General features: G+C 37.7%; 1 protein-coding gene across 3 annotated transcripts in view; it reads right to left on the bottom strand.

Moving 5' to 3' along the window:
• ACBD6 (acyl-CoA binding domain containing 6) overlaps positions 1 to 14103 on the bottom strand; it is a 218938-nt gene that overhangs the window by 14678 nt on the left and 190157 nt on the right. For all 3 annotated transcript variants that reach the window (XM_057726695.1, XM_057726696.1, XM_057726698.1), the window contains one exon: positions 9858 to 9888. In XM_057726695.1, coding sequence (XP_057582678.1) covers positions 9858 to 9888 — 31 coding nt within the window. The remainder of the gene's footprint in view (positions 1 to 9857; positions 9889 to 14103) is intronic.

Genomic DNA, 14103 nt, shown 5'->3' with positions numbered 1-14103 from the left:
TTGTTTTCTCCTTGCTTTTTTGTGCCTCATAATTTTTGAGTGTAGAACATTGTGTGTGGGACAGTGGAGGGTGAAGTAAATAATACTATTTACACCCAGAAATATGTATGCCTTTTCTTCTGTCATGGCATTAGTATGGGTGTTGAGTCAATCTAGTCAGCCATTGAACCGGCTTTGGTTTTGCTGTTGCTATGGATAACTTCAGTGCATGCAATGAACAGTGATGCAATGAACATTTTTATTTTACATTTTGAAAGGTTTTTACCATGAATTCCTCCAGTTACGGGCTGCTGCTACCTTATGCTTCATGTGAGGCCTGGGTGCCAGAGGGTCTTTATAGTATTCTCACTCCACCCTCGACTTTCAGTAATCTTTGCACATCTACCACAGAGGGAGTCTCTCTCTGTACTTTTTCTCCTCCCCCATTGATAAGACTGCTATTGCTTATTATTGAGTGAGGCTTAGGTGGGAGTGGGATAGAGTTCTTTGTCCTTTTAGGCTAGTCTTAGTTTAAGGCCCTCAGGGGTGGCAATTTCTCAGTGTCCTTGCATCCTCCTTGACCCCCCACCCCCCGCCAGATGTCAGCCAAACTCTACCTTGTGTGAGAGAAAACATGTCTTGAGTGGGAACTTCCTGTCCTTTTCCCATGGGTGAGAGATCTCGGCTTTGTGTCAGCACAGGATCCTGAGCCCAGGGGTTCCCTGTCCCTCCACAGTGGCAGACAGGTTTTGCTTTCACTCCTCCTCCAAAGGCAGTGGATATCTGCCTAGGTCCAGGGACAGAAGGAGAGAACAGAAAAGCATTCTGCTCTTCCCCCAGTGGCTTAAAGATTTTTCTTTGTATGAAATAAGGGTCTAGGGAAGTGGCAGTGTTTCATGCCTGTGTGCCACTGAGGAGGGATTTCTCTGTTCTCAATTTGTCTTACACACCCAGTTAATAAAAAAGAGTATGAGTGAAAAGTCTTCTTGGGTCTGAGGCTCCCACCTATTCTAAAATGTCATACTAGCTCACTTTAAGAATTTGTTAATTTTAGCTGATTTCTTCTTATCTGCTTTTATGGTGGCTGCCTCTTCCTCAGGTGCTCTATCAAAGGTGAAACAGTTAGTGTGGTCTTGTAGGGGCTTGTCATTCTTTGGAATCCGGTTTACTTTGCTGACATGCAACTTCCATCTGATGGGTTTAAGAAAAGTTATGATTTTGTAGATTATCTAGCATTTGCTTCTTGTTAGTGTGGAAGTAATGTTCTGTTGCAGTTTTCTCTATCTTAAGCGGAAGCACAACTCTCCGGGAGTTTGGTTTTAAATGATTTAGTAGTGACATTTCTTTTTTTGCATGTTGTTGGCACTCAGGTAAAGATAAAGTAGTTTCTATGGCTCCCTTGACTGTCTTCTCTCCCCTGGTAGATGCTTCCAGCTCAGGGCTCCCTGGCTATATGCTGTGAAGTGGGCATGGAGCCAACAGCCAAAATCAGGTTGTGATAAGTTAAAAATCTGGGACAGCTTTGGTGATTCTGTATGTTACCCATCCTGACAAACTTAGGTATCAAATTCTAATCCATAATAGCACAGACTCAGATGTGGTTCTAAGGGAGCCGAGGTGGACAGCAGAAATTTTTCTGAGCTAAAATCTGACCATTTGGCACCTGTATCTCTCTGCCTTTAGTGGGATTTCTTAGACAGTTACTAGGATTATAAATATTAAATTAATACTTGAATAAATGAATAGAGAGTAGGAGAAAAAGGTACAGAAAGCCAAATTTGCCTATTCTAATCCCAGGACAGGTGTTAATGAGCTGATATCATGTTTTGGGGTATGCCTCAGACAGAGAGGAAGGCAAAAACAGGATATCTTTACCAGTAAAGTGTTTAGGATTATAACATCCCTTTGAGAGTTTAACATTATCTCCCAAAATAATGAATATTTTTATTTTACATTTTTGAAAGGTTTTTACCATGAATCACTTCACACCAAGTTAGATTCTAAAGGAAGACAGTCTCTCAGAAAATATAACAAAGTTAAAGACACACTGCCTAGTATCAAGTAGCTGTGAAAGAGGATATTTATCCTGTATGGAACTAGCTACATGACATTTATATTTTAAGGAATAATCATTTAACCTTTTTGCCGCAGCTATCAGTCTCAACTTATTGTGAGAAACACTTGGTTAGGTTTTAAAATTGGAACTTTTAAAGCAGTATCAGAGGAATAAATTTCCCCATGTATAAATCTGTAATACAGGGTAATAACTACCATGGTCTGTCAGATCACACTTTAGCTCAAATCTAACCCAACACTTGAGACTGCTAAGCATGAAGATCAAGGCTAAGTAGATGTGTACTATGGCTAAAGACATTAAGCTGGCCAACTCAGACAAAGGGGCATTAATTTCATACAATCTGCATGATGATGTGACCTTTCCCACGGTGAGATAGGATATAATCTATGAGTACTAACCCAGGAATGGAGCTTAAATTTTTAAGTTTTATGTATAGAGGACTATAGCCAACCAGCTGAGAAAAGGCTTAATTGGGCTGTATAATGATCCCCTAAGCTAACAAATGTAAATGAAATTTTAGCCCAACTGTAACTATAAAGTGAGATTTAAATTTGGAATTTAAGGGTTGCAAAACAGTACTTCAGAGTAAGGGATATGGAACCCACAAGGAAAGAAATTTCATTAACAAATGCCTGGGGTTTATGCAAAGACAGACTGATATGAGAGCATAAGCGATCAGGAAGTGGTAGTAGAGAGAGTATGGAAAAAAAAAAAAAGGACAAGAAGAGAAAGAATGATTTAAAGGACAGGGGAAAGCACACAGGTGAATCTTACCTAGTATGAAGAGGGCACTTGTCGTACCTCTTGGAGAGTCACTGTTGATAGGCATCAATTATGTTTATGTTTAGCATAGAACCTATGGTATGTATAGGTGCCCAACAAACAGTTTTTGAAAATATATGCTCTGTGCTCCCAATTAGATGGTGAGCTACTTGATTATATGCCTTTCTATATTAACCTCTTTATCTAACACAGTATTGGGGATTAGTATTTGCTCAAAATTCATTAGTTAATTGACTTCTCTGCCTTTGGCATCTTCAATGAAGCACAATTCACAAGGCAGAGTTGTCTTTCAGAAATGTGTGAGCTGCCCACCCCTCAAAATGGACAAGGACAAAGAAGATGAGAGTGGGATGAGAAGGAAGGGGTGCTAACATTTTACTAAATTAATGAGGGATACTGGTGCCCACAATGTGCTGGGAAATACAAAAACAGTCATAAGCCCATCTCGGAAAAGCTTGAGCAAGTCTATGGGGATTAGAACAGTTGCTGAATTTATGGTACCCTGGGAACCTCTATTTGTCAAGTGCCATAGAGGCAGCCCTGACACTGGCACAGGTGAAGATGAATTTTCATTCAGAGCAGTGAGCCTTCTGACTCCATTAATCCTCAGGGTTTTGATGATGAATTTCTTTCTTTTTTTATTTTATTTATTTTCACTCTAATGCCTCCTCCCACTGCCCTGTAACAGCGTGCAAGGAACAGAACAGATGGTGCTTTACGTGGAAGACCGAGGGCTCATGAGGATACAAAGCCTGCCCACTCTGAAATCACATGACTGCACGTACAAGGAAAAGCCTTGATTTCCCCTGGGAGACACAGATGCAATGATGTTAGTATTCCCAGTGGAAGGGGAGGAGGGGAGGGCTAACAGGCCATTTACAAGGAAGACCACACTTATACTAATATACTCTTCAGCAGGGACCATGTTTAATCACAAAATAACAGGAGGACCAATATCTGAAGATTCAAAAACACCAAAATAAAACAGAGGCAAATGAGGGTTTTAGTACGCTGCTATGCAAAGTGCATGTAGAGCAAACTAGTGAGGACATACAGTAGTAGAATACTGGCCTCTAGTTAACCTCCCATTGGCTCTGACCCAGTTTTAATCGGAAGAAGGCAGGATTTACAACCTGCTTAAGGATGGAGTTTGACAACTGTTATAATCAGAAGAGCTGTCAACACAAGGACAGCTGTCAAGCCAGACTGTAATTCATAAAAAATAATAGCTAAGCCCCCAAGACATCCCCAACATTGTGTGCAATCACCGGATTTAACTATACTTCTAGTGTTATGAAAGTTCCAAGAATAGGCTAAGGGTCCTATAAAATAAAAGAAAAATCAACAAATAGCTATTGTGTGCCTATTAAATAAAAAGATTAAATAATATTAAGTGACTAAATGATAAAATATGCCCAGCAGATTTCCTGGCATATAGCAGGTGCTTAATAAATGGTAATTATTATTATTATTACATGCTAAACTGTTTTGATGACCTTAAAATTGGGCAAAAATCTAGTGACCTAGTAAGAAAATCTAAATTAAAAATTAATCACACCTATAAGTGATCATTAAACTTAGTATTAACATCACAAAACATTCCTGAGTTCTCAGAATATTAGTTTTACATATTTGTAATGCCAAAACCTCTAACTAACGATATTATTTGAGTGTTTAATTATCTTGATTATACCATATATGGTATTTATTTTGCTCTTTCTACAATGAATAATATAATCTGAGAGACAGAAATAGAGATCGTTTTACTAGATCAATTTTGGGTAGGATTCCTGAATCAGGGGTAATTTTTATGATTGTCTAAACTCTCAGTGAACCGAAATAGGAATATAAAGGCACATAAATGGACACAAAGATATGTGTTTACTCACAAGTACAGTTTTGAAAAATAGCCTGACCCACTGACCAAGGTGACCAACAATAAAAGATTTCCATTTATTTTATTTCCATAACAGACTATCTTCCACAAAATAATGTGTGCTTTAAAAGGATACTAGGACTGTAATTATTTACGAAGTTATGAAGACTGGCAATGGAATCAGAAGACCTGGACAAGTGTCTTGGCTCTGCTACCTACAACCTGTATTACCCTGTCAAGGTCATTTCACCTCTCTGGACTTGAGTTTTTCATCTGCAAATGTAGGAAAACAAGGCCTAGCTCAGACATCTGTTGGAAAGATTGAGAGATAATATATATGAAAACAGTAACACCACCATCTTATATCTGTCTAGGTTTGGATTTTTTTTGTATGTGTGTAAACTTTGTTAGAGTATAAAATACATACAGAAGAGTACCAAAACAAGAAACATAAATTTTCTTAAGATAAATTTATCCATGTAAATAACTAGCACACAGATCAAAAATCAGATCACTATTAGAATGTCAGAAGCACCCTTGCCCTGTTAACCCCTTCCAAATGCTACCTACTCAGTTCCCCAAGGTGACCATTATCTTGTCTGCAAATGCTGGAGATGAGTTTTTCCTGTTTTTGATCTTTATATAAATGGAAGCATGCAGTACATACTCTTTTGTATCTGGCATCCTGAACTCAGTATGTTTGTGAGATTCATCATTTTACACTCAATGTCTCTTTTACAATTCCATTTCATTATCTTTCTGCGCTGCCTTTTAGAACTACCTTTCAGTTCACCATAAGTTTTTTTTACTTGTGCCAATTCTGCACTTTAACCTATTCATATTGTAAGATTTCTATATTTTTTCACTTACTGAGATTCTATTTGACTCTCAAATCTGCTTGCTCTTTTTTGGAGTGTCTTGTTCTTGTGTTTTTGATTCTTTGATTTTACACAATTTTTTTTCTCATAATTTCTATCCAATAGTTTTACTTAAATTCCTTAAAGTCTAATCCTGTGGTTTACTATGTCTGCTGACATCACTCAAGTGTATTCTGTAATTTTGGATTGTAAGCTCATTTTCAGCAGAACTTCTTTCTGTAGGAATTTTGTGCTGCATTGGTTGAGGATGTGTCTCAAGAGAAGCTTAGCATTTGCTTCTGCCAGGTCCTTTAGGGGTAACCAGCCTAGTATACTTACTATGTTAATGTCTCAGTTTGAGAATATCTGAAATAGAGTATAAATTTAAACCCCAAACTTCTCTGAGGTGGGGCTTTTTTTCCACCCAGATTCTGGTCTGTGGCAGATAAGCTTGTTTTCCTTCCTTACACTAGTCAGTCAACTTTTCCTAATCTAATTTAACTTTTTTTTCCTACTGAGGATTCAGTCCTTTGAAGGTCCTGGCTTACATGCAGGGTGGTCTCAGTTCCAACTTCCCATTACTCAAGAAACAACATTTCCAGGGTTTGCTGGCATTGAAACCCAAGCCCACAGTTTCCCCAGATTAGATACACTGTTAACTCACACACTAGCACCATGGTTATCAGGTCCTTGTTTTTTGGGTGGGAGGTGAAGGACACCAAACGTCTGGGGAGATCTGTTACCTTAAAAAGGATGTTTGGTATATTTTATCCAGCAAATAGCAGGTGCTTATTAAATATTTCTTGAATGAATGAAATATAATTAAGAAGTTATATTTACAGTACTAATAGAGTCTATGATATTTAAATTTAAATTGTTTTAAATCTAATTTTCAAATAGCTAATATATGCATATGGTTCCAAATACAGAAGTCATTAACGGGTTTATGGGAAAAAACTTTTATCCTGTGCTTGTACTCTAGCACCACACTTCTTCCCATAGGCAACCAACATTCACTTTTTGTGTATCTTCCATTACCAGCAAATGTGTACAGATATGTTCATGGCAGCACATATATACACTGTTCTGCACCTTATTCCTTTTACTTAACAATATGTCTTAGATTTTTCCATATCAATAATGTAAAGAAAATATAGCTTATTTTGAAGCCAGTCAGAAAGATATTTGAGGGACTTCCCTGGCAGCCCGGTGGTTAAGACTCCATGCTTCCAATGCAGGGGACGACAGGTTTGATCCCGGGTCAGGGAACTAAGATCCCACATGCTGTGCAGGTGGGGCGGAGAAAGACTTTCAAAAAATCCCAACCCTGCTGCTATCCATAAATGAAGTTTACACATATCAAACTTAAATGGACACATTCCCACATCTGTAAAGGCATTCACCCCTAAAGGTTAACTAGGAATGACAGAATGACTCATCTACATTCTCAAGGGCATATTTAGTCTGGTTTAACTGTTTCTACAGTTTCTGGATGGAGAAATGAAAGGAAAACACAACACATGCCACAGAGAAGGCACTAAAAAACATCTAATGAGTGGATGAAAGAAGGAATGAGGGGATGAAAACAAACACCAATTTAGCACAGCACGTGGTTGCACTGGCAGAGTTGTCTTTCTAAGCAGAGCAGTGAATTCTGGACCTTATGGCATATATTTTGAAATAAAAGAAAGTTTGTTTCTTGAAGCTAGGCGTCAGAAAGAAGGCACAGCTCTGAATTTTATGCTGAAGTCTTCACAACCACTGTTGAAGAGTTTCCTTTTTTTCCTTTCAGATTATCTGTGGTTGTTTGACTTGTGCCTAGTTCAAACAGCTAGGAAGGTAGCTGAGAAAAGTTCTTTCCTGGGTCAAAAATTAGAGTTGGGAGTAGCCAACATTTGGTGATGTTAGAGGAGCTATATAACAGAATTGCATAAACACGTTTGCAGAGTGAGAGATGTGAGCACTGTGGAAGGAGGCAGGGGAAGGCATTTGTTTTTCTCTCTTTTCCTGGTAAATCTAGAGATATGGGCTTGGATTTCTGGCTCCCTTAGGTAAGTTTATCAACTTCTCTGAGTTTTGATTCCCTCATTTATAAATTGGGGAAAACAATAACTACTTCAGAGGGCTGTTTATAGAAAAGAGCCTAGTGATTACCTGTATACTGTGATGGACATACACATTTTTTAATGGCACAGCTTTCAAACGCATCTGGTAAAACAGAATATGCATGTATGTATATATGTGCGTGTGTATATATATATGCAATTTAAATTAACAACTATTTTAAGTACAGAACTATTTTAAGAGGGGAATAGAAAGGCTAATAAAAATTTTTTGGGTATTACAAGTAATGCTGCAATACATGTTCTTAATTATGTCTCATTATACACACATTGGGGAGTATTTCTAGGGAATACACCATTAGTGAAATTGCTGGGTTGCAGGGTATGTGTACCTTCAGCTTCACTAGATTTTGCCAAATTCATCTCCAAAGTGACTGAAACAGTTGTCACTCCCAACAGCAATGTGTGAGAGTTCTTGTTTCTCTACATGCTAACACTAATCTTTGCAGATGTTTACATGTTGCCAATCTGTGTGAAGTTATATCTAAATGTTTTTTTTTTCCAAGCTCTTTACTGGAAAATAATTGCTTTACACTCTTGTACCAGCTTTTGAGGTATACCAAAGTGAATCAGCTGTATTTATACATATATCCCCATATTCCCTCCCTCCCATGACTCCCTCCCGCTCTCCCTGTCCTGGCCCTCTAAGGCATCACCCATCATCAAGTTGATCTCCCTTTGTTATACAGCAACTTCCCACTAGCTATCTATTTTACAGTTGGTAGTGTATATACGTCTATGCTACTCTCTCACTTTGTCCCAGCTTCCCCTTCGCCCCCCCGCCCCCCCCCAGCCCCGTGTCCTCCAGTCCATTCTCCGCATCTGCATCCTTCTTCTTGCCCTGTCACTGGGTTCATCAGTACCATTTTTTCTTAAATGTTTTAATATGCATTTCCTGATTATTGTTGGGAGGCAATCCTCCAAGAGACTCTCATGTTTCTGCACCCCTTGCCAGCAGAGGTAATGACAGCTTTTATTCTGTACCATCTTTCCAAAGATGTTTATATAGTGAACAGCCTTCAACAACAGAGGTACTGTTTCCTTTCAGAGTAGAAGGCAGGTTTGTTTATTGTGCAGTATAATAAAGATATGTGTTCTCCAGGGCAAAGGTTGGGCAAGTCTGCTGGAAGTTTATTATAAATAAAAGACTAGGGTTCCCGAAGCTTAGGATTTCTAAGCTATGACACACTATGTGTGCAGGATCTACCCGGACTTCTCTTCGTAGCTCCTGTGGGACTCAAGAGGAAATGACACAAACACAAAGCTCATGCTGCTTGCTACGCTGTGAATAATAGTCTTTTCTCTCTGATCCATGAGCTGTGTGTCTTTTGCCAGCATCCATAAGACTGTGTCAGGCTAATTTGTTAGTTTGCAAGTAGAGTACAATCTCACACTAGTCATAGTTCTTGAAAGTTATTGGTGAGGGGTGAGCATCTTGTTTATTGGTTGACTTGTCCCCTTTGTGAGCTACCTGTTTTTTGGGGTCTGTTTCTTCCATTTGATTGTCTTTTTTATTGACTGGGAGATGTTCTTGATATATTCTGATTTAAATATTGATGGCTGTCTTTTATTCAGCCATATTCACACCCAAATAGAATAAAAATAATAATACTTTTTCTGGCACTTTACAGTTTGCAAAATACTTCAATATCTTTTACTTCACTGAAATTACCCAGTAGCTCTTTAAGAGCCATATTATTTCCATTTTACAGATTATCCTCTATTTTACAGATTACTTAAATGAAGATTATTTAACCAGGCTAATCAGTTAACAGGGAAAATAAGTAAAAAAAATCAATTTTTCTTCACTTCAGTTACATCAAGAAGGTATTTCTTATAGGAGAGATTCTACTCCTAAGTGACAATGATTAGCATCTTAGTTGTCACTGACAGTAACAAAAATGAAACTGAATTTTCAAAAGGGGGTTGGAGGAGCCTCCATTTCTGCTGATTGTGTAGAAATGCTCAATTTACTGTGAATGTGTCCATAAGAATTTTAACATATCTCCAACTTTACAGGTTATTAATCTATTTTTTTAAAGTTACTGTATTTCTGCTATTGGCTAGGCATTTTTCTAAGTACTACGTAGGGCTGGACAAAATTGAGATAAACAAATAGAGAAAAGTCAAATATAATTAGTAATAATTTAAAAACATCTTACCATAATGTAGAGCTGTTTGACCTTCATTGTCCTATAAAAGAAACAAATAATATATTTTAGAATCTGTTATTGCAAAAGTATGAAAGTACATAAACTATAGCAAATATATCTGATATACCAAGTTCCATAACTTTATTAAATACATGAAAAGAAGTCAGTTCTTTGAGTCTCACAGTAACTTCTAACCAAACCCTCCATCTAGGAGAAAAGGAGAATGTTGAATGGTAACTTGTGCACTGCAGCAGCTACAGTTAGAGTGACAGGATGTCCAGACCTGCAGATATTAAACCACAGGGAATCCCGTAAAATGTGACAGTTTGATTCCCCAATTAGTGGCAGAAAAATGGCCTCTATATCATTTATCTTGGCTACTATTACAATGTTTTTTCTAAACACATTCCCAAAATCTAAGAAGTCTATGATTTATAGTAAGAGTTAGTAGCTTTTTAATCCCTTTTCAAAGATTCACAGATTCCAGATTATAACATTAGGTTTCCTAATCATACCAAAAATCATAAAATAATGTGATTTCAAGGCACACAAAGTCCTATAGGTTGTTAAGAAAGTCAAAAGTTCCCACATATACTCAGGAAACTCCAACTGTTCAGTTAATTTTTTTTTATTCCTTTAAAACCAATATATTCTAACTATATAAACCAGTTATAGCACAGATGAGTACTTTTTAGCAATGCTGTTTCTTTTTTTTAAATTTTTTTTATCATATTGGAGTACAGCTGATTTACAATGTTGTTAGTTTCAGGTGTACAGCAAAATGATTCAGTTATATATATATATATATATATATATATATATATATATATCCTTTTTCAGATTCTTTTCCCATATAGGTTATTATAGAATATTAAGCAGAGTCCCCTGTGCAATACAGCAGGTCCTTATTGGTTATCTATTTTATATATAGTAGTGTGTATAAGTTAATCCCAAACTTCTAACTTATCCCTCCCTCCCACCTCTCTCCTTTGGTAACCATAAGTTTTCGAAGTTTGTGAGTCTGTTCTGTTTGTAAGTAAGTTCATTGGTATCATTTTTTTTGGATTCCACATATAAGTGATATCATGATATTTGTCTTTCTGTCTGATTTCATTTAGTGTGATAATCGCTAGGTCCACCCATGTTGCTGCAAATTGCATTATTTCATTAATTTTTTGTGGTTGACTATTATTCCACTGTATATATGTACCACATCTTCTTTATCCATTTCTCTGTTGATGTACGCTTAGGTTGTTACTATGTCTTGGCTATTGTAAATAGTGCTGCAGTGAACATTGGGATGCATGTATCCTTTCACACCACAGTTTTCTCAAGATATATGCCCAGGACTGGGATTGCTGGATCATATGGTAGCTCTATTCTTAGTTTTTGAAGGAACCTCCACACTGTTCTCCATAGTGGTTGTACCAGTTTACATTCCCACCAAAAGTGTAGGAGGGTTCCCTTTTCTCCACACCCTCTCCAGCATTTATTGTTTGTAGACTTTTTGATGACGGCGATTCTCACTGGTGTGAGGTGATACCTCGTAGTTTTGCTTTGCATTTCTCTAACAATTACCAATGTTGAGCATCTTTTCATGTGCTTTTTGGCTATCTGTATGCCTTTCCTTAGAGAAATGTCTATTTAGATCTTCTGCCCATTTTGTGATTGGGTTGTTTGGCTTTTTGATATTGAGCTGCATGAGCTGTTTGTAAATTTTGGAGATTAATCTCTTGTCCATTGGTTTGTTTGCAAATATTTTCTCCCATTCTATGGGTTGCCCTTTCATTTTGTTTATGGTTCCCTTTGCTGTGCAGAAGCTTTTAAGTTTAATTAGGTCCCATTTCTTGATTTTTGTTTTTATCTTCATTACTCTAGGAGGTGGATCCAAAAAGATATTGCTGCAATTTATGTCAAAGAGTGTTCTGACTATGTTTTCCTCTGAGAGTTTTATAGTATCTGGTCTTATATTTAGGTCTTTAGTCCATCTTGAGTTTATTTTTGTGTATGGTGTTAAGGAGTGCTCTAATTTCATTCTTTTATATGTAGCTGTCCAGTTTTCCCAGCATCACTTATCAAAGAGACTGTCTTTTCTCCATTGTATATTCTCGCCTCCTTTGTCACAGGTTAATTGACCATAGGTGTGTGGGTTTATTTCTGGGCTTTCTATCCTGTTCCATTGATCTATGTTTCTGTTTTTGTGCCAGTACCATACTGTTTTTTTTTTCTTTGTTTATTTATTTAATTTATTTATTGGCTGCATTAGGTCTTTGTTGCTGCACACCGACTTTCTCTAGTTGCTGAGAGTGAGGGCTACTCTTCATTGTGGTGCGCGGGCTCCTCATTGTAGTGGCTTCTCTTGTTGTGGAGCACAGGCTCTAGGCACATGGGCTTCAATAGTTGCAGCACACTGGCTCAATAGTTGTGGCTCACAGGCTCTAGAGCACAGGCTCAATAGTTGTGGCACACGCGCTTAGTTGCTCCGTGGCATGTGGAATCTTCCCAGAGCAGGGCTCAAACCTGTGTCCCCTGTATTGGCAGGTGGATTCTTAAGCACTGCACCACCTAGGAAGTCCTACCATACTGTTTTCATTACTGTAGCTTTGTAGTATAGTCTGAAGTCAGGGAGCCTGATTCCTCCAGCTTCGTTTTTCTTTCTCAGGATTGCTTTAGCTATTGGGATCTTTTGTGTTTCCAAACAAATTTAAAACTTTTTTGTTCTAGTTCTGTGAAAAATGCCATTGGTAATTTGATAGGGATTGCACTGAATCTGTAGATTGCCCTGGGTAGTACAGTTATTTTAAAAATATTGATTTATCCAATCCAGGAACATGGTATATCTTTCCATATGAGCAATGCTATGTCTTAAGCTGAGAGCAGATGATCACATTACATGAGCAACACATAATCAGGATTAAGTACAGGTGAAAAGTAGAACATAGTAGTTAATTTGATATGTATTTAGTATGTGCATGGCCATTATTAAGTCCCTGGTAATTAAGTGATTAATGGTTATTGTGAATAACTGTGACAAAGTGGTATTATGATTTAAATCAGCTACTCTTGGACAAGCCATATCTACCTTTCTCATTTCCTAAAAGCTGAATGTGGGGGTTGGTTCCTAGAAGGTTTTGGGTGTGGTTCTCTCTATTTAATCTTCTAAGAAGAAAAGCAAAAAGCTGCCACAGAGAGCTTATCTTCTGGTTCAGATAGGCAGTTAGATAAAAGTCATTCCTTAAGGGCTTTTTAACACCTCTTAGAGAAGCTTGGCAGGGATGTACATATACACACTACTATATATAAAATAGATAACCAACAAGGACCTACTGTATAGCACAGGGATAACAGCTGGTAGAGGCAGGGAGACAACCTTGAGGCAATATAGTTTAAACTGTTTTCCTACCATGGAATAGGAGTTCTCATTGGATTTGGAGGTAAGGGTTTGGTGGGAGGAGATATGAAAGAAGTAATTTTGAGGAACCCTGTGACTAGGGTACACTTGGCTGAGATGCAACAGTAGCTATGTTTGAGATGCCCATTAAACATCATAAAGATATTAAATCATAAACTCTAATGGGGGCAAAAGATGGAAAGCAGCACCAAGAAGTCAGGAAGATGAGATAATTTTTGCCTACTACTTTCTTGTGTTTTTAGATATAGCCCCTACTTTGCTCCCAGCTCCTCTTTGCCTTTTGCTGCCCTTGAGGTTAAGGGCAGGTAGGGGAAGAGAGCTGAGGCGGCTACAGTAAACAGGAAAGAAGAGATGATTATGTGGGGCAGCACGACAATGTGAAGTTGTACTCCAGAGTATTTGGACTTGCCTGGCTATCACCAAGGGCAATTTTGAAAGAACTTCACTGCCCTTTATGGCTTTAGACTCATATCTGCTTTGCTAATTTCCAGAGTTAATCAGTTAGTCTATGTTTGTGTGTCTGTGTGTGTGTATGTGTACACACACCTGATGGGTTTATACATTCACACTTACAGTTTAAATGCCTGGCAACAGAAAGCAATTTCAGAAAGAGTTTAATCTATTGCAATTTCAGGACTCTAATTCATGCATCCAGCATGTAAGGTTATACCTTCCACAATTATCCATCTTTAGAAAGTGTGGTTCTCTTGCTATTTGTGCATAACTTTCCTGTTTAATCACTGTGTTCATATATACTCAAAGTTCAGTTTCATTCAGTTTGTAGTTGCTTATCTTCACTAGAGAGGTGGAAGCATAATTAATTTCTTTTAATCACTTTTACCA

Source organism: Hippopotamus amphibius, chromosome 3 (assembly GCF_030028045.1).
Source record: "Hippopotamus amphibius kiboko isolate mHipAmp2 chromosome 3, mHipAmp2.hap2, whole genome shotgun sequence".
NCBI classification, from domain to species: Eukaryota; Metazoa; Chordata; class Mammalia; order Artiodactyla; family Hippopotamidae; genus Hippopotamus; species Hippopotamus amphibius.
Note: the sequence above shows the minus strand (reverse complement) of the source record. Positions and strands in the feature narration are given on the sequence as shown.